Raw genomic sequence first — 27,386 nt, 5'->3', positions numbered from 1 at the left:
CTGTGTGGAAGCATCTGCATTTGTTATGTTTCTACTCCCATTTATTCTGTTTTTTTTCCTTTTAATTTGTCACCGGCCTGTATCTCAGCTCTGTTTGGATTTGTTGTTTAAGGTCCTTGGGTAAAGTCACAGCCCTGGCCGTGACCGTGTCCATGCTACACCCGGCATAAGGGCTTAAAACAGGGCTCGAAAACACCACGTCCAATGACAAAGCAAAGCACACCTGTTGAGCGTAACTCAGCTGCCTGGAGAGATCATCTTCAGTCTTCTTAAGCTTCACCTCCAGGGCCTGCTTCTCTACCTGAAAGAATGGGGTGACGTGTCAGTATAAACTTCACTTAAAGGAAGAAACAGTTGTGTGAAAAACATAATATAATAATATACAAATAATAATAATATTACAAAGCTTCTTAAAATATCCACATGAAGGTTGAATTTCTGATTTAATTTCTCTGCTATTCATCTGTTTTTTTTTTGCTGTGACCTAAAAAGTAGAACAATAAATACATGAGTATCAGTTCATTGATCTGCTTTAACTAACCTGGTTGAAATGTACAAAAAAAATACAGTAACAGTGGAAATTGAGCCACCTCAACAAACACCAGAGAAAAAACATCCAAGTCTTTTCTTATGAAATCTACCATTCAAATGAGTTTTATAATTCTACACTCCACACAAAAAGCCAGACAGTATGATTTTGATGATGATTTTGATGATGATGATGATGCATTATGCTGGATGAGCAAACCTTCAGGGATGAGAGACACACTGCCAGATAGTCTTTAATGTCTTTGTCGGACCCTTGAGCAAGTCGTAAAGACAAGTGATTCAGGTGTTTGAACGCATTTGTCTCTACAACACTGAAGTTGGCGGGGCCTTCCAGCACTGGAGACTGACATGACAGGTGCAGGAGAAACCTGTGGGAAAAGATAATCAGTGTGCGTTGTTGTTGTATTGGAGGACGTTGTTAGGAAAGTGTCTCTAATATATATCTAATACTGCTTAAGGTGATAAAGGTGTAACATGTATGTCATGTTCTCTCCAGGAATTTGAAACTTGGAATAATTAGGACTGATACAAATCAATATTTAATGTCAAGCTGAAGTCATTGAGTTGAACGGTGTGATGTCGTGTGGCGGTTTGCATTTCTTCGTACCTTGGAAAGTCGGACTTTTGCTCAGAATAGCACAGATTAAGCAGGTCAATGAACTTCTGAGGAAATGATGCAAAGTCTATGAGCAGCCCCTGCTGGACTTTCAAACTGCTCAGACAAGGACAGAGAGAGAAACCATCAGTGAGAGGAAAAGAGAGCTTGTTCACAATATTTTAGTACGGCTGGGAGAAAAGGCCAAAAAAGGATATGACAATAAAAATATTATATACAACTTATTATTAAATATTTTTTAACTACCAGAAGGACAGTAGCACACTGCTGCGTGGTTTATGTCCTTGTACAGTCTGGATGCTGAGTATCTCTCTATCGTGGGATACCTGTGGGTTGTTTCTTGAGATGTGACTGACGAATTCTACAGATACTTACCTTTGGAAATCTTCCTCCGATATTGAGAGGTTGAAGAGAAAATATGGATCTAGATCATCTGTTAGTCTGACTAGAAGATCCTAAAATACACAAAAACAACCGGTTAGTCACCAGAAGGAAAGTCTGTCTTTAGTTAGATTATTTATGCAAGACTACAACGAGAGTTGGGAACATAAACTCGGTTCCAAATTGGAACCTAATACAAAAAGCCAAGCACAGGGTACCTGTAGGTTCTGCTTATCAGTTCCTTAAGAAGCAAACCCTTTATTATTATGTAGAAAGGCTACATATCTGCAATTGCATACAAAGCTATCTGCCAGGACCTGTCCACATGACTACGTCACTGTCCTGATTTGTTTAGATCAATGAAGATATATGATATATGAAGATGACATGAAACTCCCAAAAAGTGAAGCCAAAACATCTTGATCGCCCCCTGGTGGCGGGCTGCACTTGTTAGTGGATGGGACATCAAATATCACCAAATCAAAGTATGTCAAAGATGGTCTGTGTTCATTTATGTGATAAGTTTGGTTTTAATGAGCTATTTGATGCTATAAAAAAGGATGTCATGTCATGATTGACAGCTGTAATTGACTTGATACCGCGGCTCCACCAACTGATCACTACTGCGCAGACTCTGGTGGGCGGAGCCCATGTCAGGGATATTTTGGCTTTGTTTTTGTTCAGCGGAAGGAAGTGGAGACACGTCGTCCATCTTTACATATAGTCACTGGTTTAAATACAAGCCAGCATGAATGGCTAACCTCACAACTGTGTGACAGATGGACTGTGAGAGAGAGAAAGGAGGGAGGGAGGAGGTAAAAGAAAGAGTGAGAGAAGAAGAAAAGAAAGCGAGGAGAGGAAGAAGTGGAAGGAGAGAATTCAGAGTGACTGTGGTTGTATTAACATAACACATGCCCCTCTGTGTGTGCGTCTGCTCCAGATCTATTATGTAAGATTTTTTTAATGCACACGTCTGTGAAACGTTTTTATCGTATGCATTTAGTAAAAACTAGTAAATAGTAAATACTACTTACTTTGTGAATGTTCAGTTATTACAAATATTTTTGTAATCTAAACATTTCAATATCGAATTGATAAGAACTGTAATCGATAAGCAGAATATGAATTGGAAATGACAAAATTCAAACAAAAACCAACCCCAACTCCTACTCACCCTTTTATGCACTGGACTTGTTGTCAACTGAAGTTCGATGGTGACGCGAATATTTGCTTTTCTGCAGAATGAAACCGTTAATCACAACAATGTGGCTTCAGACAGTTTGTATGATATTTAGACATAGTTAAAAAGATGATGTCATTTCCCTGACCATGATTATTCTAACGTGATTAATGGGATTATATGTTGCAACATGGTTTCTAAAAAAAATGTTGAAAATGCAAATGGTTATAGAGGCTTTATTTACCCCAGTTTTAACCTCACTCCATTGGTTCCCAGTATCTTTTACAATAGATTTTAACATCATTTTACTTGTTTGGTTTGGGACTGGCCTACACTGCAGATTCTCTGTCGTTTTATAATCCTTCACAAGCTTTCAGATCCTCTACTGCCAGGCTTTTAAATACACATAATTTTATGTACAAGAAAAGTTAAAGAGTTATAAGAGATGCTTGGTGAACATTTTTAAACAACATTAAACATTTTCATTTACATATTTCATAATCTACTTTCTTTCTATTGTCTAAAATAAAATAAGATAAGATAAACCGTTATTAATCCCACACCGGGGGAAATTCACTAGTTACTGCAGCATAAGAAAACATGGTAGAAGAAAAAAACAAGTATAAATATAGAATAAAGTAGAAAAATAACATAACAGAATAACAAAAAGAAAGCATATTAAGTATTAAATATAATAATATTTATTATAATAAATAATATAAATAACGTCTATTTTCATTGTCCTTCAATTCACCCTTATTTTCTTGTACTATCTGATTTTTCTAATGTAAAGCAGTTTGAGCTACATCACTTGTATAAGAAGTGCTCTATAAATTTAATATATAAGTTTATTATTTTTATTATTATTATTAAATAAACAAGGTTGGTAATGATTGTTTCTAACGCACACTAATTTAGGCCACCGGTTACTTCTAGGTAATTATGTAAAAAAATATTCAGTCTTTTGTCTCGCAGTAAATAAGATAATCTTAGTTGCTGTCTGTCCTCGTCTACCTGTCATTTGTTTACGTTAGCTAACTTCACGTCACCGTCCGCGGTCTTACCTTTCCTCACAGTCCCTGCACCTCACGTTCACCTGTAACACTTTGCTGAAGAGTTCCTCCATGTTGTTTAACAAACTCCCGCCAAACCGAGGCACCGTAAACGTATACGTTAGTAAACCGTTTAACGTTAAAAGCACTAAACGTGAAGATAAGTCGCTAACAGGTCGGCAGGTTTTTAGCTACTGTCCATTCGGTATTTTTAATTTGGCGCTTTTCAGCCGCCAATTGAGTCGCCCTGGAAACGGTTCCTGAATCAACTTCCTCTTCCGGACGTTTAACGGCCCGTACCGCCCCCTAGTGGCTGGGAGGAGAACCCACATGTGTAACTTTCATTCGCCCGTGCTCACAGAGCAGTGGGGCAGATGGGCAAAAAAAACAACTGTGCATTTTATGACTAAAGCATGAAAATTTCAGCATTTAATCTACATACAGCAAGGTTTGATTACAGACGTGGAGGCAGTTTGTATCTGACCTCTGGTGACCTTGAGGGGTCGTTATAATTATGTATATCTTTACCAAAATTGCATAAAGATGCTTATTTGCTGCTATGGCCATGTGACATAATTTTACTTAGAGCACCAATTTTGCAGGGGGGGGGGCTCCACATATTTATTATTCACGTTTATAGAAGCAGTGGGGAAAGTTTCATGCTTTAGTCATAAAATGCACAATAACCTTCCATATACAAGATTATCTGCTGCACTAATATGACTTCACTCCAAACATAGTGTGAATGAGTTTGACTCATATATTGGTATGGACAATTCTGTCCTCCCAAAACATTAGTAGGGACATGTCCTTAAGTAAACCTACGACCTTGATGTCTAGGCTGAATCTGAATCTGACAACAGCATGAAAAAATAAATTCTTTTTCTAACCATTTTAGCTGCTGCACGTGGAGACACTGACATTTCAGTGACATTTTCTGTAAAAAAATAAAAAATAAAAATAAAAATCTGAAATTAATTTACAATGAAAAAAATCCAACATTCCAGTAACCTGTAAACTCTATGTAGAGAGACAGAGCTGCAGCAGCAGAGACACAGTGTGAACACACACATGCGCACCTCCACAGCAGGTCAGTGACGGCAGCCACCACGCACACGCCACACCACGCCACACAGTGCAGTGTGTTCCTGGTGTTAGATTGGCCGTTCTGGGTCATATCTCATGTCTCACCACGGCAGCCCCCTGCATTGTTTTAATGTAGGACTGTTGTGTGTCTGAACACCCAGTGAGAGTGTGCGTCATCACGATGTGAGCAGATATTAATGAAATGAGCAAACAGGAGATCTGTGGGCTGAGTTGTGGTATAGCTTGTTTATTAATGGTATATTTTTGCATAGAGAAACATACTCATTTCCAGTAATGACTTCATCAGCATTTGCTGATAGCAATGGCTAAATATGGTTATAATGACATATTATCAAAGATGTTAATATCCCCCACAGCAGATGAACAACAATAGATCAGAAACACTGGTTCAGGAAGCTGTCACTCAAACTATCATACATTCAAACAGGAACAGAAAGTCCAACCTTTAACTTGACCTCAGACATAACTATACCACAGTCATCATTTCCTGTCCCTGTCTAAATGTTCTTTTATAAGAACAGTTTACATCATGCAAATAAATGTTGACTATTAGCATTTTCTTCAGCTGAAAAACATCCAAAGGAAAAAGTACTTAAAGCTCTTGTTAAAGCTGCTACAAACTACATCCAGTCGAGAGCAGCAGCCCTTTCCACGGTGAACGTCTCAGGCCGAGGTTAACGTCAGTCCCAGCCTGGAACGCAATAGACCCAACATAAAAAACACAACCTGCCTCTACCTCATCTATTATTTTCTTTTACTGGGATACAGGGTTGTGCAATATTGCATGTTTCTCATTGACTTTCAAGCGTCAATTAAAATTGTATGTCAGGTAAAGTTTGGGTAAAGTTATTTGTTAGTTAGTTAGTTATTTGTCGTCTTCTTTGAGGTGTTCCAGTATAAAAAATAACAGACTCATGAGAGGGGACGCTGCTGTCCAGGACCCCATCATGTATGACTTTTTTTTGCGGAGCTCATAGTGGCTTGATGCACATTTACTGTGGAAAGGACTGTGGTCTGAGTGGACTGTAGTCATGCAATAACTGATGAAAGCTGTTCATGCCTATGCTCTCTCTGATGTAAGGGATATATATCTGGAAGCAAGCAAAGCAGTCCTTTACTATAATATCTGAAAAATTATGAAAAAAAAAAAATCCTTAAAATATGAGACTGCATTAAAATGTTCTCTGAGAAACAACTCTTTCGTTCATTACAAACTGTCTTCGGCACATGGAGTAAACGGTGTGCAGAAGCAACATACCCACAGATACAGAGAAGAATCAATATGGCGTCACTGTCACAGGAAAACTCTACAAAATCTGATTTTCAGTAACTAAGAAAAGTTTTCCAGCTGCTGCGAGGCTGAGTTACAGAAAGGTTTTTGAAGGGCCAGTAAAAATAAATTCGTTGCAATTCAAGTAAGAAACAGCAAAAAGAAAGACAAATTGGAGTTAGAAGGTTTTCAGGCAACAGCAGCAGTCGGGTCGAGTGTTGAGTCACATTAATAGTTTATAGAAAAGAGCCCTCTATGAAAACATCTCCCCAAAACTCAGCTGTTCAGATACGGGACAGTCCCTTTGTTCCTCACACAGCATCCGGCTATAGATCAACAAGCAGGAATCACCACCAGCTCAATACTGTTCGTTACATTTTGAACTAATTACAACACTAACGTGAATCCAATCACAGTCATGGAGCAGCCCTGATTCTGACTGATATGCATCTTAACAGAGTCGTTTGGTTTTTCTCTGCTAACAGTGCAGACAGTGTTCAGAACAGCACTTGGTTTGTAACCACAGAGTGAAGAAGAAACCCAGAGGGAACGTTCTGTCAGACCGAATCCGATGAATAAAAGACGTCTTAGTCAACAGGTGGTGAAACATCGGTGACAACGTACTTCTACAGAAACTGACCTACGACACGTACGTCCTCGACAGTAAACAGGATTTTTGATTTTCAAAACTTCAATCATGTCAGTTTGGCAGCTTCAGAACCTGCGCCTCAGTGTTTTGAACCATCAAGTGGATCCACTGGTTTCTTCATCAACACTGGGGATACTGACAACTGCACGAGACGCTCCGGCTCCAGATTAAAAGCTGTGGCTGTAACACTAAACTGGAGGGAACACAAAATCCTCAGTAGTTCCCAACGAGTACGGATGACATTAGGAGGTGCTGGTTAATGCATAGTTAACTGAACACTCCCAAAGACTGTAAATTAGTTAATGAGGTAAAACAACACAATCAATAACTAAACACTTTTTGTGGCCCTCAAGTTATGTAGGTCATTAACTACTAGTTAATGATATAATATATGGAATTGAGCATTAAGGTAGTTGTGCGCTGAATATAATACAACTGACTGATACTAAGCACCAGGTATTCTCCTCCAAACTAAACTCAGTTAACCTCAGGCATGTTTGTGGTCTGATGCTTCAACATGCCAACTGCAAACATTTACACTGTCTGACACAAAAAGACACTATGAAGGTGAAAGTGGGAAGATGCATCAGGGGACCGTAATAAGAGCGACATCCATATCTCCGAAGAGTAAAACTATCAGAGGGAAGCTGAAGATGTCTCGGTGACTGACAGTTGTTAAAGGTCAGGGTTGTTTCAGGTTAAACTTCAAGTTTGATGCAACAATTCATCATAATATATTACTACAATTACCACAGTAATTAATATGACTGTAATAATAATGTAATGATCAGTTATGTGTTATGTCCCATCGAGCAGATACAGAGATATTTCGACTTGCCGTGACGGGAAAACTAGACAAACATTAACAACGGCTCCATTCTTCAAGATGTGACAGTGATGCACGAGACCAGGACCCTGAAACTGAAGCAGCTAAATGGGATTCAGCCGTCACTCGTTTAATCCGTTACACCTTCCCGACTGTGACGTGTCAAAATGTCTCATTAACTGTTCACCAAGTTGCAGATTTGTTCCTTGTTCTGTCTTTGGTAGCTACTCACAATTTCTGTACCTTTTCGTAAAGTGATAGAACCACTTTTTTTTATTTTTGTTGTTGCAGCTTTTTCACCCTAAAATGAACTTTAACTTTTCTTACAGCCTGTCAGTGTTTCCTCTAGATCTTCTTCAGCTCTGTGGGTTGTTTTTATGGCTTGTCACCTCAGGCCCCGCGTGCCCCGTCTGCACGGGCCCGGGACTGGCGTTGTACTCAACACAGAGCACCAACCCCTAAGCTGAAGTGCGTCACACGACCATGTAGTGTTTGAATACAAAATGTACAGCAAAGCACAGCGTACAAAAGAACTCAAATGAAACTAGCAGTAAAATGATAGGCACTGCTTGTTGAAATCATTTTTGGTTGTTTTTTCAGTTTCCATGCCGACGACCTGCTGGTTTATTTGATCGGAGCAGAGGAAGTGATGAGGTTTGCATGAGAGGCTGAACAGTTTTCCCTCCAGGTTGAGTTTTTGAGATGAACACATTATTCCTGCCTCTTGACTTGAGATGGGGAATTTCCAAATATCCCGAACACGTTTGAGTTATTGTTAATTCTTCAGTCGGACTTCTAGACACGAGTAGAAATCCTCACACTGATCGGTGACAGTGAAACCATGGTAACCAAGCGCTACGTGGTATTTAACTTCGTTTCAGTGGGTTTAATATTTATTTAAATCAATCAAGTGTCTCTCTTTAATACATTTTGAGACATCACACTGCAAAAAGCTTCAAACACCTTCAGCTGAGCCAAGATGGCCGACACACGTTGACACCACAGTGGATTAGCTTTCCACCTAGCTGGCTGGTGTTATGTGGGGAAGCTCTTTAGCTTTCCTTGTACAGTCAGACTTGTAGTTAGCGACAGAGAGGAAGAAGTAGAGAGAAACAGAAAACGAGGGGGACTCACGCTTAAAAACCTGCTTCACAACACAGTCAAACCTCTCCTGACAGCCAGGAGCCACACATCACGAATATGACCATCTGCATTCAAATAGTGCATACGTCCTCTCTGCAGGCGAAGAGTCTAAATCAGTTCTTTATCTCGGAGCCTCTGGTAGAAAATATGATGCAGTAACAAGATTCCCAAAAGTACAATATGCACAGTAATGTTGGTCGTCAGCTGGAGGAGACACAACAACCACCACACTCTTCTGTAATCACCTCTACAGTAGATACTACACTATCGTAACAGAGGTGATTTTTGGATTTAGTTTTTGGTTGTATTGGGTTGTGCAGTAATATGTTTTGATGTTTGGTGTTTTTGTGTCCACAACCCCAGGAGCGATCAAACTAGAGAGACTGTGTCTGTGGGCCGACAGTGTCTCCCTTTCATTCCTGTGTAGTGCAGCTGGTAACTGCAAGACTCGTTCAAATGTGGATACAAGCGCCAAAAATTGTTATGTTTCTCCCTCTAGGGCCATTAATACGAAAAATCACATCAGCCACTTGAAATTTCAAGATAGATCGCCACCATTTCTGCCATAGGAAACACATTTTTACCACAGAATTTCACCCATGGGACAGATTTCACTATTTCATCCTGTGTTTTAGACCATCAGGATGTCAAAACCACAATTTGTTCAGAGCTTTATTTGTGCAATTTCTTATATGAAGATGTGAAATTGCTGCATAAAAACACAATGTATTTGCAAACCATGTATGATGAATATTGTACCAGAAGTTCTGTAAGAGTCGACAGTCTACTTGTTAACTTGTCTTAACATTAGCTCGCTAGGCTAACTTGCTAGCTCTAGGCTAGTTAGCAAGCTATTTTGTAATATGTTTGCTAAAATATACTTTCATCTAATTTTTTATAGCATGCTAAATTTGCTTTCTTCATTGTTAAAATGTTTGATTTGACACCTGGATTATTCAAATGAGGAAATAGTGGATGAACACCAGACAACTGCCAGAAATGGCGGCCATGTTGAATTTTCGAGCAGCTAATGTGTTTAAAGAAAAGAATAAAAAGATTTCACTTGACCTGAGTCTGGACCTGAGTCTGCCAGGTCTCAGGTCTGTGTGTCAGTATGTCTGAGGGATCAAAGCAGACTCTCCATCAGCTGCGATCACATGGTGTGTACTGTCATCACAGGACGCCATGTACCTGCCAGTTTGGACTGGATCTAATTATCCCTGCTTTGGATTGTGTCTAAAATGTTGGGATGGAGAGAAAAGCTCCAGTAAGAACTCGTGAACCGTGAATGTTGTGTGTAAAGACAAATCTAAACAGATATTCTGCCTTGTAAATGTTTTGGTAAAACACATCTCTCCTCTATTTCATTCCATTTCCAGTTTGCCACGAGATATTTGGACGAGCTTTCTGCCGTTTCCTACACACACAGATTCTTTAAGCTACGGCCTGTTTGACATGAACTTGTGCAGTTGCAGCTAAACTTCGTCTGATCTATCCACACAAAACTGCAGCGAATCTGCAAAAAAAATCTCGGGGCCTTTTCCGCGAGGATGACGCTGCAGAAGGAAAAACATTTAATTGGTCGTAACTCATTCACTCATTCTCATACACAGCTCCAGCATTACAAGACAGGATTTAGGTTTTTAAAGATGCTGCTGACAACAGCTGATCAGCGCGACATCAGTACCTCACTGTGATTCAGATCCAGTCACAGACTTTTCTCAATACTGTCTCTCATTAAAATAACACATTTAGAGGACTGTGCAGCCTTGGCAGAGGTATGCACTCTTTGTGTGCGCTCCACTTCACTCTAATTTAACTTCCACTTGTCTCTCTCCCTCTTTCGCTCGTCATTCATCACCCCTCACATGGTTAAACTTTACTACCAGCCCACCCATTTCATGGGTCCCATATTCAGCGGCTTGGCCACCGAGAGAGCCGAAACAAAAAGCACAAACATGACAAACAAATATTCTATACATCTCTTTTATGAGTCCACGTTGTACATATTTTTATACACACTGCTGTGTTTAAAACTATAATCCTACAAGCAACATAATGTTAACAACTCAAGAAATAATTCAAAATAACCTAAAAGCCAAGGTGAGTAAGAATAGTGTTAAGTGCATGCATCCATATAAAACTCAAACTCATCCATGGTCATGTGACAGTCACATGATCATCATACAGGCAAATGGACGGTGTTCGAAGGGCCAATCAGAGAGCTGCAGAGTCTTGAAGCCCAAACCTGAAGATGTTTAACATCAGACTGGATTTAGTGGCTAAACTCCTGACAAAATATTCACACTAACCCCTGCGATAAATACTTTGAAGTGTTTGCATGTGTTTGATACTGTGTCTGTCAGAACTGAGCAAAGTCTCTGAAAATGGCTTTTGTTTTGTTACTGTGAACGTGTGGACGGGACGTCAGCCAGACGTCACTCTCACAACTCGTGTTTTCGCTTTTGTAAAGTGCCGTTTCCGAACCACAACCCTCAACTCACACTTCGTTTACAACACACCGATGTCCACACATTACCTCCAACACTGCGTGAGTGATGTCAACGTCCACACACACACACACACACACACACACACACACACACACACACACACACACACACACACACACTCACACCTGTCAGACAACACTTGAGCTTTAAACAGCAGAGCCACTGAACCAGATCAGCTCGATGAGTGTGATCACCACCTGCCCATGTGACTGAAAAATCACCACTTAAAGGAACAGTCCAACATTTTGGGAACTACAGTTCTCTTCCAGCTTTACCCAGAAGTGTCCGCTTCATTACCGACCCCGGAAACGAAATCATCTTAACTCAATGTTCATTCGCGAGCTTCTTCGGAGCTCTCTCGGTTGTCATGGAGACGGTTCAGTTGTAACCTGATCAAATAAAGAAGAGACCTTGATATCAGGTGTTTGTCTCTGCAGGGTCTCCCCTTGTACATGACCACCTGTTATCATGTGACCACAGTCCCATACTTGGATCACTGGATGACACCGCAGCCGACTCAGTCAGCTGATGAAACCCGTGAGATGTGGTTGAGAGCCATAAATAAAAGGTAGTAAATGGACGTTGAGTTGAGATAACTTGGGACGTGTTTAGCTCGGCTAAATCCCGTCTGTTCGCGCTGTTTCCAGTAGAAAGAGATATTGTCCGTCTCATGTGACTCTGAGTATGACGGCAGACGTGTATTTCCCAAAATGCCACACTGTGAAAAAATTGCTATCTGTATTTAGTTGAATGGAAGCAGAGGATAAGGGCCGTCCCATCCTCTGCTGAAGCTCATGAAAGTTTTCATTGAGAAACACTCAGGCGAGCGTCTCAGTATCTCGTTGCCACTGTTTAACCTAAAACTGTCTACCTGCTACACTGGTTAATGTCAAGCAATCACACATGCAGCTTTTTTTGTTGTTGTTTTTTTTTAAGTGCTACCAGCTGTACCATGAAAAGTATGATCACTTTTCCATAATGTATTATTGTTCTTTAACTAAAGGCAAGGCACATAATGTGTTTTATGATATATCGTGCAAAATAGAAGTTTAACAACAGGGCAATTATTAAAATCCAAAGAAATAGATAACCCTTCCATCCACTGCCCTCTGATGTGGTACAGAGTCCAGAGGGAGGAAGAGGAGGAGTAGGAGGAAGAGCAGGATTGAGGGAGAGGTATCATTAGTTTGAGCCATGCATTCTTCAGGTCAGCACAGCGACCAGGGCAGCACCATGCAGTATACATCAGCTTTAAGCCAACTTTAACCAAACCTTAAACCTTAAACCTTAAACCCAGCTCATATCAGCACCTTCAGTAGAAAATCTGAACACCCTGTAGGCACTGACTGTCGTCAACTTTGACCCCAAATCCTGGGAAAGGAAAAGACACAGACGCCTGTGTTCAGACTGAACGCAAAGCCAATTTTAGATGCAGTCTGGCTGCATGCAGAGTCGGCCGAAAAGACGTCACTTCCAGGCAGCGCGGCGTGGAGACGCCTCTGTGTGAGTTGAAACTGTGTCACCTTCAAAAAAAACAAACAAAAACAGTTTGACACTAAAATTAATAAACGCAAATAAAAAGAGATAAAAAAAACAAACAAAAAAAAAATAGTAAAAACTGGAGGAAAATATCAGACTGGAGTTCCTGGTGAGTCTGAGCTGCAAATACACACAGACACTTCACACGTGGCTGGTACGAGCTAACCAGGGTGTGTGCAGCCTGTTTACTGGCTGTTTGTGTCGCCCTCTAAGTGACTTCACCACAGACTCTAGAGACGTAGTCAAACCACCATCGTCTTCTCCTGCGAGTGGTTACATCGTCTTCAAAGGTATTTTTGTGACCTCACAGATGTAATTATTTAGGAGTTACGACAGGACAGTGGAGAGTGACAGGGAATGGGACAGAGAGGAGGGGAACGACATGCAGCGAAGGGTCGGGAGTCGAACCAGGGACCAGATATCTGCTTTGTAAATGTTTCCGCGGTGGACGTACATGAGCTTCTTAATATTATATTTAAACTCTGGTTCCACTGTCTGAGAACATTTTATCAGCTGTGAGATCGCAGAGATAACTTTCAAGACACGAACCACCGCCGACTAAAAACAAAAAGAAAAAAAAAAAAAAAAAGGATAATGTGTCGACTATTATCCCACTGTTTCCATGGGAACGCAGATGCAGAAACACTCCAGCGGTCAAATTCATTATGAATAACGTGAGGCAAAAAATTTGCTTGGCATTCAATCTGATCACACCTCAACACAGAAACACCAGTCCTTTAACTAAACACATCCCCAGGTCACAAACTTAAACACACTGCTGGACAGTTGCAAAGCCTCACAAATTAAAATATGGCACCATTTGTGAAATATCAGTCCCTAAAAATAATCTACATATCACTGAATACATGTTCAGCATTTCATCTGCAAAGAGATGGCGTATGTGTTTGGAGTCTGCACTGAATTTTACATGTAAATATCAGTGATATATTTTCTAATTCGATTCTGGGTTTTATTCTTAATCTGCTTCTGCGCTCAGATCTTTGACAACTGCACACGCACGACCGAGTTGTTTCTGTCCACTGAACTCACATCTCGCTCTTTGTTACTTCTTCTGTAAGAGCTAGTGGTTGTAAGATGTTGTTTATCAAATATTTAAGAGGATTCGATTCAAAGTTAAAATGCATGTAAAACCTGAAGCTGTTAAATGCCTTTCAGACGATTCCTGATTAAATGAAGCTGTGAGAAGCCACAACAGAACATACTGCAATATTAAAATATGCAAATATTGTGTCAAGACTGGGCACAAAAAATGAAGCTCATGACCTATAAACTCTAGTTTTAAATGCTTGATTTGCTTGTTGCCATTGGCAACAGTGTGGCTAACCTGTCTCCATCTGTCTCCAGCTCACCCCAGCCTGAACTACCAACCCAACCCCATCCCTCCCGCACAGGCTGTTCAGGTTGGGTTGGGGTTGAGCTGCACAGCGCAGAACCTTCTGGACCACCAGTCGTTCCAGAGCCGGACAGGTAACCTGGATTTTGTGCTCAGTTCAAGTCAGTGTGCACATGACCTGTTGTCACAAGCATCAACGACTTTTAGAAAAACACACCGCAGCCCTCCAGCTTGATAACATCATTGCGCTTTTCTCAAAAAGGAATTTTAACGTAATCATAGTGTAAAACGCCTTCGTATCTCTCTCTAATCTACAAGTACAAAACCCGTCACTGTGTTCTCTGAGACACAAACAAAATCAACACAACATCTCCTCAAAACAGAGCAGGGATGAGTGTGGAAATGCAGGAATCATATTCACATACACACACACGCACACACACACACACAGGTGCGCACACACACGCGCACACACACACACACACACATACAGGATGCTACAGTTTCAAACACACTGCGTTCAGGAGCCAGTTTACAGCCGGCCATGCTGCCACACGATCCTGGTTTTAACGTGTCTTTGTCTTTTCTCAGCTCTAATGAGCCGCTTCCTTCTGGCAGGTGCACGTCTCCTCCAAACATCGAGCCTCGGGCCGTTTGGATCAGTACTGTCATGACGAAATGATCAGCATTCAAAAGGGAAGGAAGCAGCAGGATATTCATGTAAAAAGATGCTCTCTGCTAAAGACACTGGGCCTCTGTACTCTGCAGGCCCAGTGTTTACTGGTAACTCTATACTGGTGTCCAACTGTAGCATTGTGTGTTGTGTTCGAGGAGGCATGAATATAGCTCTTATATTCCACTATTACTCATTGTTTTCTGATAAAAAAAGCACAATCAGTCTTAAAAACATGATCCTTGCAAAGCAACTTAATGGTTTCAGGCTGATGATTGTCAATAAAAAAGACAAAGCCTCTGTCTTTTGGTGGGAAGAGAGAAAAAAACTGCGTCATTTCAACTCTTAATTTTCTTCAGACGTATCAATAACATATCAAAAAGTGCAAAGAAACTTTACATATTAACAACAGGATCTCTCTTTCTAGTTGGTTCAGAAAATAAGGGAGGCTTATTTGCATATATTATAAGCAGCACCTGCAGCGGAGGGGGCATTCTGGGTGTTGAGGGGGGGATGAGGTCTATGTCTGTCCCAGGGAAGAGGCCTGGTACTGGACTTAGTGTAGAGAACCAGGGTGCAGGGGTAAAGGCTGACATCCATCCCAGGGAAACAGGCCTCATCCTGGGGACACAGTTGGTTATAGGCTTCTCAGGATCTGGTGTGTTGAGGCCTGGTTCTGGTCTCCAGTTCATCTGGACCGACCAGACATCTGCATCAATCCGTTGCTTCCACTTGAAGAGCGCAACAACTCCCATCAGTGGCCATTCGTGAGAACCATTTAGTGTCATAGAGCGTAGTACATTCTGGGGCTGCAAAATGGCTGAGTGAGAGCAGCGTACTTCTTCCATCCAGGCTGCCTCTTCTGGGCACATACACATATGTAAATACACCTCACTGTATATTTATATATATGTATGACCACACGTTATGCTTCTACAAAGCTGAATATATTTTTCCTCTGCCAACGTCTGGACAACATTGTTTCCTCTCCTCCAGGACAGCGCTGCCGTGACAGGCACCCTTCCTCCACAGCTCGCTCAGTTGCCCAGATACCAGGACTGAAACAGAGACACACACAATTCAAATTTACTGTGACATCAGTCAGATCATTCAGCTTTCATCATTGGTAATTAACACACGTCTACATCAGAGCATTAAACACACATTTTAAAAATACCATCAAAGCAAATGTAAACATATAAAACTGATTAAAGATCCCATATAGTGTAAAGGTCTGTGTCCATGTGTAGTGTGATTATAGATCAGCTCTAGCTTCTATATTAATACTGTGAAAGTATCAAAGCCTCAGTCCACAGAGAAATGCACACAGCCTGTATTCAGAAACTGAGCCTTAAAACCAGCTGTCAGGACTTCTGGAACTTTGTGATGTCACAACAAAGCAGTCACCAAGCCCCGCCCACCTGGACCCACCATCCAAACCTTTACAGGATTTGGTTTCTCTGAGTGTTTTTCCCTGAAATCTGTTATATTTTTATTGGATCACTTGGAAAACAGTCAGCCAATCAGACGAGAGGCTCAGAGCCTCCTCTCTTCTGATTGGCTCACTGACCTGTTGTTACTAGAGCTCCAGAGAGAAGCCTGAGAGAGGAGATGTGAAACTACACTGAGATGGTTTTTGGTTCTTAAAACCACAAGTATATCTTCTGATGGATCAACACTTCAAATAAAACACAGAAGAAGAAGAAAACATGGAGCCTAAAGTAATTACAAAGATATAGATATACATGATATATTATTCAGGTATTTATATTTATATACAATCCACATCTCTACTGCAGCATGTGTAAATGATGCGAAGTTATTAATAGAGGTAAAGGGTCTATTTAAGATAATCTCTGTTGTTGTGCCTCGAGTTAACTTCTCCTCAGTCCTCCTGCCTCCACCCAGGTGTCGAATCACAGAGCTCACCTGCGCTCAGCCACCTGCAGCGACCTCTCTAACAATCCTGATTGTTGGTGATGTTGTCGTTGGGTTTGTCGAGCTCCTCTGCGTCATTACACACTGTCGACTTTTTAGAAATAATTCCTGTTCTCGTGACGTTCGACCCTCAATCCAAACTTTAATAACTCACGCGGCCATCAATCACATCACGTCAAGGCAATTATCAATCAATTACAAAAGGAAGTCGAGTCATTTGCCTCTGCACAATAACTGTGTCCCTGTCTGAATATATTATATAATATTTTAAGTCCAGAGATAAACTGTGGGCTGTTCCCAGAGGAGAGTTGACAGTGTGAGGAGAAAGCTGGTGAAATCTCTGGTCATCAATCATAAATAAATGCTGCTCCTGCATCTCACTGTGAGACACGTCCGCTGACAGATGATTTATAGCTTTAGAGATCAAAACACAGGCTGCAGTGAAATCCTGAGAGTGTCAGAAATGTAAGACTGAAACGTCACTGAGTCACTGCAGCTGCAACAGAACGACCAGCCAATGTGAAAACGCAGCATGGGCTGGTGTGGAAAACTCTGGTCGACCCTGACATGTTACAGTCCACACATCTGGAGACACAGCTGTAATCATCCACAGTATTCTAAAGCACACAATGCCAGTGTGATGGTTGTACAGGATTCATGTCACCAGCACTGAAACATTCATTGCACTGAAGCTGAGATTGTATGTGTTGTGCAATGAACCTGCAACCACTGATACTCCATTTTGCTTTTGTTTTTATTTTGTTTTTTTGGGTTGAATTGACCAATGATGAAGCTGCTTTGTGGTATTTTAATTCAGGGGCCCGTTCCCGAAAATCTGCAACATGCAAGTTTTTTATTTATTTATTATACATTTATTTAATTTAAACACATTTCATAGATCGAAACCCAAATAAATGAAATCAAAACTGGATTTCAATCACATTAAAATATCCCTGATAACATACTGAGAACTTATCTCACCGAGTATTTAGTTGTGACAAACTTTAGAAATACAGAGAGAGAGAGAGAGAGAGAGAGAGGGAGAGAGAGAGGGAGAGAGAGAGAGAGAGACATAGAGAGGGAGGGAGAGAGAGAGGACTCCTGGCTCAGTCCTGTTTCTGGAGCAGTGAAACTGCAATGCAGCAGCAAAAACACGGTCCAAACTTAACGCAGAAGGTCCAGCTCTACTTTTCATCAACTCATACTGTCTATATGTTTCTACCTTCACCACGTACCTACTGTTGATCCTCCGGTAAGCTCACCCACACACCTGTAACCTCCTCCTCGCTCACACGCTGACCTACCTCACAGCTGTCTGACTGATACAGTGTTTTCATCAGAAGCTGCCGATCGACGACAACACTCATTGTCTGCCAACCGATGTTTTATTGCCTGAGAGATGTCGGAGTATTTGGACCACGGAGGGTCAGCAGTTTACTGACTGCAGGATGAAATCAGGGATGAAAGAGCAGCTCGCAAAGAGACGAAATCATATTCAAATTTGAGATGCAACTCTTGTCTTTAACTGATTTTTTCCATGTTAAAATACAGTATAATAACCAAGGCTTTTGTTAGGAAGTGGCAGATATACGAGTGGGAACAGATTTGTTAACAGAAGCTGACGGCTCTCAACCCTCCAATAATAATCAGAGTCTTTTAGGGTCAGCTGGATCTGCTCTGAACTGAACTTGACAATGTCAAATAAACCATACTAACCTGGGCTTGGTAGAGTCCACCTGGGTCTCGAGGGGTGACTCCAACAAAGGAGGAGCGATTGGCAGGGGGGGTCCCAGGGGCCGAGTAAGCTGAGGGTGTTGGTGTTATCAACATCAGTCTCTTAATGTCTCTCAAAATGTCACTTGTAAAGTTGCATGAGGCACTTTTAACAAAAATATTTCCATATCACAAAGGAGCTACAACAGAGAACAACAATAACCCCCCCCCCCTCCCCGACTGAGGGATTTACCCTGTCTGATCTCACACTGGTGGGGGTCGAGCTGACTTCACACTGAACACTTTATCTTTTCACTCACTCTCTGGTTGTTTGATTATTAAACCAAATGACACCAAAAAGACCTGAGAGGTATTCCAGATTGTGGAACCGGCAAATTTGCCAAGTACTATATTCACAAATCGGATAATATTATTAAATCCTGATGTTTTTACCCGTTTGTACAACAGGAACTTTGCAATGAAATGTGTATCCACTGCCACAGGTTCTGCTTCTGTCCCTTCTGTTTTGGATCCTGGACTCAGTTTCTGGTCAATGCATGTGTCAGGTACTTTCAAGGGGCGGGGCTTTCGATAGCGATTGGTTAAGCAGTTTTTTTTCCATCTCCACACAGGATCTCTGCAGCTCAGCCAGAGAGACCATCGGGTTCTTGGTCACTTCTCTTACCAAGACCCTCGTCCCCTGATTCCTCAGTTTGGCGTCCGGCTCTAAGAAGAGTCCTGGTTGTTCTAAACTTAAGAATGATGGAGGCCACTGTTCTCTCTGAGCTCTGCAGGCGGCTCCTTCACCTCATGGTTTCTGCTCCGATATTCATTGTCAACTGTGAGACCTGATATAGACAGGTGTGTGTCTCTTCACTGTCCAATCAGCTGAGTTTACCACAGGTGGACTCCAGTCAAGGTGTAGAAACATCTCAGAGACGATCAAGAAAAATGGAGGAACCTGAACTAAATTTCAAGTGTCACAACAAAGTGTCTGAATACTTCTGTCAATTCAGTTTTTCCTTTTTAATAAATTTGTAAAAGAATTTTAAAATTCAGTTTTGTCATTATGGGATATTGAGTGTAGATTTATTATCATGAGGCTGCAACAAAACACAATGTGAACAAAGTGAAGGGGTCTGAAGAGTGAACCCCCCAAAAATATCTAAAGATCTGAACTAGGAAATATGTTTAACTAACGATGATGAAATAATAAAATGATTCTTAAAAAGAAACATTGCAATAATATGTTAAAATGAACATATTATTTTCTAACAGCAAATCAACAGAGGGAGGACGTTAAATTAAACTGGAATTTATGGTCTTTTGATCAGACAAGGCGAATTTTACCTGAGATGTTTACGTCACCTCCACCTGCTCTCCTCTGAGCTGTCGACCTCTCTCTCTCTCTCTCTCTCTCTCTCTCTCTCTCTCTCTCTCTCTCGCTCTCTGTGTCTCTTTGTATTTTCTAAAGTTTGTCACAACTAAAAACATGGTGGTTTTGTAATGATGTAGCTCTCAGGGACATTTTCATGTGATTGAAACCGTGAGTTTCGGTTGACTCGGTCAGAGGAACAGGAGACATCTCATTCTGTCTCTTTTTTTATTTTTATTTCCCATAACGTTTGTTTGACATCTCATCCATTAGTAAAGATTTTAATATCATTGGAATTAGACTTTCTTTTTCATGTGAGGTTTAACTGTGGTGTAAACCTGGTGAACTCACAGACGCCAGCCCACAGTCGTACCAGCTGAGCTCTGAATGAAGTCAGACTGTGTAACGAGCTGCCGCCTCAGTAAATCATGTGCTGAATACACACAAATGACAACATCATGGCACTGGCCCTTTAATATTCATTAGATGTAAATTAAAAAAAAATAATTTGTGGCTGCGATAATTAAATCTCACACTTTATTTAGAGCAGCTCTGTGTCGGGCAGACGTCACCAGAACATGCTCAGGGTGCCGCTGACAGGTCGGCCGGTCGACACGCAGACAACACTCGCTCGTTCATTGTTGTGTTGGATCTTTTCATGGCCACTTTATAGTTTTATATTTAGGAGTATGAAATTGCAAAAGCTCTGTCAGCAGTCTTATAACGTGTGTTCTGTCAGTCTGGAATACCCCCCAGGACTATTTACACTAATACGACGTTTTCTGTTCTTGGATATAAATAAATGTCGGACTATAAGCGATAAAATCTTCTATTCCAACTCCCGTCAGAAGGTCATGTATATACGTCATGTGTTGGTTAGTGTTTTGAGCACTTACTGGGTGACGTTGGGGAGTTTGCTCCCCCGTCAGAGGAGGTGGTGGTGGCCTTCGACTCTGCGGGCAGCGTCGGCCTGGGGAGGGAGGATGGGGGAGGGGCCAGGGAGGGTGCCGGTCCAGGTGGTGCCAACATCTGAGAGGAGATGTAGTGACTGGGCACTTTAATCTGGTTGCTGCCGTTGAGCTGGAAAAAAGAAAGACAACCAGATTTACCTTTAACTCTGCAGCTGGTCGGATCCCAAACATCCTCCGTATCTGTTTCCTACCTGAAGCTGCAGCTCACAGGGAGCGGAAGAGAACAGGTGCTACTGACTTTAACACTAAGTGGTTGCTTATAGACTCATACAGAATCTCATGAACTGACTCGTAACAAACTCAGCTGTTCACTTTGAGCAGGCTTCAGATTCTCCACAAGGGGGAGCTGTTAGGTCTCCATCAGACCACCTCTATAAATCCCAACCTGCACCATCTAAAGGAAAGTGAAGCCACAGCAGCAGCAGTGGAAACCCTGTTTCCTCAGTCTTGGCAGTGTCCGACTTTCGCCTCCTAACCTCCCGGCTAATCCAAAAATGGTCAAAGAGGAGGGGCATGTGAGGAGCTGAGACTTCTGAGCCCTCAGTAAATAACATACATAACTTTACGCCTAAATAAAACGTAAACAGGTGAGTTATATAATCAGTTGTTTTTTGTACCAGGCTGTAAACACGATTATTTCTGCTGTACAGTTGGACATTTTAACATGGGAGTCTATGGGGATTGACTCGCTGTTGGAGCCAGACTCTAGTGGTCATTAGAGGAACTGCAGCTTTTAGCACTTCCATGTTGGACTTCATGTTTGAACTGGTTGTACTCACTGAGCTGGGGGTTTGATTGGCAGGGTCGCAGGCCAATGAGACCAGATCTTTCAGGGGGTCCTGGGCCAGGTGAGGAGGATAGCGGATTGCTCCATGGGGGAAATAGGAGGATGATGGGAAATGAAGAGAGGAGGAGGGGTGGGTACTCCGAGACAGACCTAGACAGAGACGAAGAGAGAGAGAAGAGACATTAAATTAGATTATGTGTGTGTGTGTGTGTGTGTGTGAGTCTTAACGGTCAGGCTTCATCTAAACTCCCCGACCAAGAAGAACCAAGACAAGCAGATGTTTATCTAAATGTGAACACATTAACACCCTGTATGATTCCGTATTCTTGTTTTATTTGTAGCTTTATTTCAGTTTTTATGTCTGTATGTTTGATTTTCCATCAGGAAGTTACTATAATAATGACTTTGTGAAACCGTTATTATATAAAACAACATGATTTCAAACATTTCCTGCAGACGTGTTGCTACAACAGATTATTTAAAGTGTAGATAATTTATTTCAATTAAACTCTCTGACCAAAATCAGCACAGAACATCTCCTTCAGTTCATTCACTTCCTGCAGCTTGTGACGGCGGAGTTACAAATAAGGAGCAGAAACACACACAGCAGGGTGCAGGTCTGTCAGTGATCTGCATGAACTGTATCTTACTGTGACGTTTAGTTTACTGTGTTTACCTGCGTTAAATCACCTGAGGACAGCAGCAGGCTGAGGTGTAAGACGTCACACAACATACATGTGTGTGTGTGTGTGTGTGTGTGTGTGTGTGTGCATGCTACTGACCACTGTGAACAGCTATGACTGGCCGGTGGTGCTGAGTGAAGGAGCCCAGTCTTGGTGAGTCTTCCTGGGGAGAGGGACTGTCCATCTCTGCCTTCTTCACTGGAGGAGACAGACCTGACACACACACACACACACACACACACACACACACACGCACGCGCGCGCACACACACACACGCACACACACACACATTTATTAGCGTAGGGACCCTTTCGTTTGTGAACTTGTGGGTTTAAAGAGCTACTTAACTGTAGCTATAAATATTGTTTTACAGCCACTGCATTATTGGCCTTTTAAACCAGTTTACCACAGTGGACCTTGGAGCCTCAGACCAGAACCTGGACTTTAGCTTTTCTTCAGCTTTAGCACCTCCAATATTTTAATTTGTCTTCATATGTTTAAAATGTTGAAGTATTTCTTCTTCCAAGTCACAATAAGTCACTGGGTGAAACCGAAAGAACGAACAATGAACTCACTGTTCTTTATCTAAAGTGTTGAGCACTGTTAAACAAAGCCGGCAGATAATGATTTCAATCTTAAAGTTACATATTCAGTTATGTCTCCCAGTGCAGACACTGGACACCACCAGTCCGTTACCTCCTTCCATGTCGTCTGTCCAGTTCCTGGAGCTGCTGGCAGGGGAGGAAGGCGAGTGGTAATACTCCCCTCCTGGACTGTCAGCCTCCTCCTCCATAGAGCCAGACTTATGACGTTTACTGCTGCAGACACACATACAGACACATTCACACACGCTCGGACATTTCAGTTCTTTTTTTAAGTGTTTTCCAAAGTGTCTTGAGAAGTGTTGTTGGGGGTGAGTGGCTGGAAGTGTTTCAGCATCTAGTCGAAGTACAAGAAAAAGTAAATACAGATGATTCAGCGATAATTGTCCATAAATAAATCCATAAATGAAAGTGTTTATCCTACTACATTTGACTTTAAAGGATCTTTTCAGCGTCACATCACACGCTGGGCGACTTTTAACAAAACTGAAGCATTAGAGGCCAAAATATCTGGACCTCAAATCCCTGGTCAGGGTTCAATAAAAAACTGGATGTGGATGAGGATCCCATAACGTCAGTGCCCCATTTTCAGTAGTGTTTTTAACCCTCTGTGCCCTGTGTGTGTGTGTGTGTGTGTGTGTGTGTGTGTGTGTGTGTGTGTGTGTGGTTACCCGCTGGATGAGGTGCTGGCCAGTGATCGTCTGAGGCTAACTGGCTGGTTGACAGACTGGTTGACAGACTGGTTGAGGTCATAGGCCAGATGACCCTGGAGCTCCCCCACAGAGAAACTAGGTCCTACTCCTGTGACGACTGGAGCTACACACACACACACACACACACACACACAGACACACAGACACACACACACGGGGATGACACACACACTTTGGTTATGACCTACACACTGAAAACTGAACATCAGCCTCTCAAAACGTGTGTTTCCATCTGTCTGCAAATTTACAGTAAAATATGAAACAACACATGATGTTGGTCAGAAACGATGCAGATTCAAAAACACAACAATGGAAAAAATGAAGAAAACAAATGCTGCAGGAAACAAAAACATAAACACGAACAGCAAATACGCTGCAAATACAGAAACAATGCAACAACAAAAACATAAACACGAACATCACAGCAACATCCAGACGACACAACAGACACACTCCAGGCCTCTAGGGGGAGCTCTAAGTCGAGCACCTTGAGCATAAGTTTAAGTTTCGACCCGGACCTTTGACCTTTGACCAAACGAGAGTTTACATTACAAATGAGCAACAGAGCAACGTAGCAAGCGTTAGCATTAGCTCATATACAGTCCATGTGTTCCACTTAGAGCTCCCCCTAGAGGCCTGGAGCGTTTCCATTGTGTCGTCTGGATATGCAGCGTTTATTGTCTGTTGCATCTGTTGTTGTTTTTTGTTGTTTGTTTGTTTTTGTTGTTGCATCGTTTCTGTATTTGCAGCGTGTTTGTTGTTCATGTTTTTGTTTCCAGCAGCACGTTTTTTCATCTGCAGCTCGTTTCTGTTTTTGTATTTGTTTTGTATTTTGTATTTGTGTTTTTTAATGTGTTTTGCCCTCGTCAGCCACCGTACATTATCCTGACAACACATTTATACTCTGAAGCAACGGTTGTACAGCAGCAGGGAGAGGTTTGTTTGACACCTCAGAGACAGCAGGTGACAACAGGTGTTACCTGAGATTATCACATTCAGATGAAAAGATTCAACCAAAACAAATACACACCTGACTAGTTTATACAAAAAGTTAATTTCACATAAATCACAATGCCATCAGTGTTTCTATAGATGCACTGCACTAACTGTTACCATGGATGAGCTTTTTTTATGACCTCAAACATTTAGGACGTAACTTGTGATGTAAAAATCAGGTGTGACGTGTCATGTGATGCACAAGAGCTTACTTCTTGAAACCTGGACCAGCTCAGTGACACTGAAAACTCCTGATGTCACAAAACTCTCCTGGAACTCAGGACCATCTGTGTAAACACAACAGCAGTTAGACAGTGTGTGTGTGTGTGTGTGTGTGTGTGTGTGAGAGAGAGAGAGAGAGATGTGGATGTACAGCACATACAGTGCTCATGCTTTTAGTTGTACTTGTTTACACTGTATTTCCCTGTATGACACTATGACTGACTGATGACTCCTTTCACTGTGTTTCCCTCTTTTCCTTCAGGACACTAGGATCAATATGAGCTTTGGGATAAAATGTGTTCATAATAATCTGGCAGCCATCACTGAGGTCCAGTTAGTGTATTAGGTCGTAATAGTGTTTGTTCAAATTACTGAACAAACCAATCAGAACAAAGATAATTAACAGCTCATTAAGAAAATGAAAATTGACTTATACTGTACCCATGGTCGTGGTGCGACTGTCCTCCTGATCCGAACCCACTCCTGTACGACTGGGACTGCTGCTCTGGTCTGCCTCTGGAGAGAGAGAGAGGGAGAGAGGGAGGGAGGGAGAGGGGGAGAGAGAGAGGGAGATGGAGGGAGAGAGAGAGAGGGAGAGGGAGAGAGGGAGAGAGAGAGAGAGAGAGAGAGAGAGAGAGAGAGAGAGAGAGAGAGAGAGAGAGAGAGAGAGAGAGAGAGAGAGAGAGAGAGAGAGAGAGAGAGAGAGAGAGAGAGAGAGAGAGAGAGAGAGAGAGAGAGAGAGAGAGAGAGAGAGAGAGAGAGAGAGAGAGAGAGAGAGAGAGAGAGAGAGAGAGAGAGAGAGAGAGAGAGAGAGAGAGAGAGAGAGAGAGAGAGAGAGAGAGAGAGAGAGAGAGAGAGAGAGAGAGAGAGAGAGAGAGAGAGAGAGAGAGAGAGAGAGAGAGAGAGAGAGAGAGAGAGAGAGAGAGAGAGAGAGAGAGAGAGAGAGAGAGAGAGAGAGAGAGAGAGAGAGAGAGAGAGAGAGAGAGAGAGAGAGAGAGAGAGGGAGGGGGAGAGAGAGGGAGAAAGAGAGGGAGAGAGAGAGGGAGAGGGGGAGAGAGATTTGATTAAAACACTTTCAACAATCAATAAATTAGGACAATTTTATTAACAAGACAGTTATCAGATTAATTAAATTATTGAAAAGAAAGAAAGAACGAATGAAAGAAAGAAAGAAAGAAAAAGAGAAAGACAGAAAGACAGAATGTCACAAGAACATGAGAGCACTGAGACCTTGACCTTTGACCTTTGTCCACCAAAATCTAATCACTTTACCTTTGAGTCAAAGTGAATGCTTGTGCCACATTTGAAGAAGCTCGGTCGAGGCGTTACTGAGATATCGCGTTCACGAGAACGGGACGGACGTACCGACGGACGCACAGACGCCGGCGCCGAGGAACAAAAACCGCAAACAGCAACTAGTGTCACCGGTATGAACATCAAGTCTAACTAGCAACCAACAGCAGGAAACGTGATGTCATGAGACGAGCATCAAGTCTTCTGGTTTCCACCGCTGAAAACACAAACACAGAGTGATGATAGAGCTCGTGTTCACACAATGTGCAGTAATGGTCTTTTGAAGACTAGAAGACTTCGGTGGTTTCAGAGTCGAGGTCACTCCGTCGTTTTCCCATTCGATCAGCAGAAATGATCTTGAACCTCGGTGGAAAAGAACGCAGGACACTCTCTCTCTGCTTGTGCAGGAAACCGGTGACGTGTTAGTGACTGTAGCTCTGCCTGTAGAGAATCAGGGAGGCGGTCGGATGGTAAATACTGTCAGTTTGTGTTTTATAAAGGAAAAGTCTTTGGGATCCACAAACTACGCATGTGGGGTAAAAATAACTTCCAGCCCATAATAGTGATATAGAGCAAGACACACAGTCCAACAATGTCTCCAGTGTTACCTTCAGGTCAAGGAGTCGATTCACTTCATTCACATGTTGTTTGTTAATGACAGCACAACTGAAAAACCAGAGAAGAAGAACTGTATCATGAGAAACTAGAGAACATTATGTGATGCCTCTGAAACGACTGTGGGCTGGAGGTGTAAAGGTGGAGGTGCTTCTTTACTTCCAATGAGCTCACAACACCTATCTTTAAACTCCGCCTTCATTTTGACACCTTGAAAGTTTGTGACGTTGCCGGGTTTGAGTCCGACCCACGGCCTCTGGCTGCACGTCAACCAGTGATTACAATATAAGGACAGGAAGAAGCAACAATTAAATCACTTTTTTTTTCTCCATACATTCGTTATGCACAGCGTAATGATGGTCTTATAGTTACCTATTATTAAAAAAAAGCGAAGTTCCTACAGTGTGTAGGGAGCGTGTGCCGACGCAGAAAGAAGAGCCTCCTACCTACAGGGCGGTAGTGAAATAATAATGAGAAAATGAGAAAAATAATAGACAAACAAAATGTTCTGGACACCGAGCTCTTCGCCCTTCGCCCTCGGATTTTCTAGCAAGTTGCATCCTGCATCCAATCTTGATCAAGGTCAGCTGAATCGGAGGAGGAGGAGGAGGAGGAGGAGGAGGAG

At 42.0% G+C, this 27,386-nt stretch overlaps 2 protein-coding genes across 2 annotated transcripts in view; both read right to left on the bottom strand.

Moving 5' to 3' along the window:
- The window catches only part of sass6 (SAS-6 centriolar assembly protein), a 25,773-nt gene extending 21,796 nt beyond the window's left edge, over positions 1-3,977 (bottom strand). Inside the window, exons 1-6 of the mRNA XM_022769742.1 lie at positions 3,791-3,977; positions 2,721-2,781; positions 1,541-1,620; positions 1,157-1,261; positions 749-917; positions 224-301 (exon numbers count right to left, since the gene is read on the bottom strand). Of these exons, the coding sequence (XP_022625463.1) occupies positions 224-301; positions 749-917; positions 1,157-1,261; positions 1,541-1,620; positions 2,721-2,781; positions 3,791-3,852 (555 nt within the window). The 5' untranslated portion in view covers positions 3,853-3,977. The remainder of the gene's footprint in view (positions 1-223; positions 302-748; positions 918-1,156; positions 1,262-1,540; positions 1,621-2,720; positions 2,782-3,790) is intronic.
- A 16,777-nt stretch (positions 3,978-20,754) lies between these two features.
- The window catches only part of LOC111239821 (nuclear factor 1 C-type-like), a 29,238-nt gene continuing 22,606 nt past the window's right edge, over positions 20,755-27,386 (bottom strand). The window contains exons 5-11 of the mRNA XM_022769740.1: positions 25,295-25,369; positions 24,844-24,918; positions 23,594-23,738; positions 23,017-23,138; positions 22,419-22,532; positions 21,629-21,786; positions 20,755-20,958 (exon numbers count right to left, since the gene is read on the bottom strand). Coding sequence (XP_022625461.1) covers positions 20,755-20,958; positions 21,629-21,786; positions 22,419-22,532; positions 23,017-23,138; positions 23,594-23,738; positions 24,844-24,918; positions 25,295-25,369 — 893 coding nt within the window. The remainder of the gene's footprint in view (positions 20,959-21,628; positions 21,787-22,418; positions 22,533-23,016; positions 23,139-23,593; positions 23,739-24,843; positions 24,919-25,294; positions 25,370-27,386) is intronic.

Source organism: Seriola dumerili, unplaced genomic scaffold, assembly GCF_002260705.1.
Source record: "Seriola dumerili isolate Sdu_G_001 unplaced genomic scaffold, Sdu_1.0 BDQW01004537.1, whole genome shotgun sequence".
NCBI lineage: Eukaryota > Metazoa > Chordata > Actinopteri > Carangiformes > Carangidae > Seriola > Seriola dumerili.
Note: the sequence above shows the minus strand (reverse complement) of the source record. Positions and strands in the feature narration are given on the sequence as shown.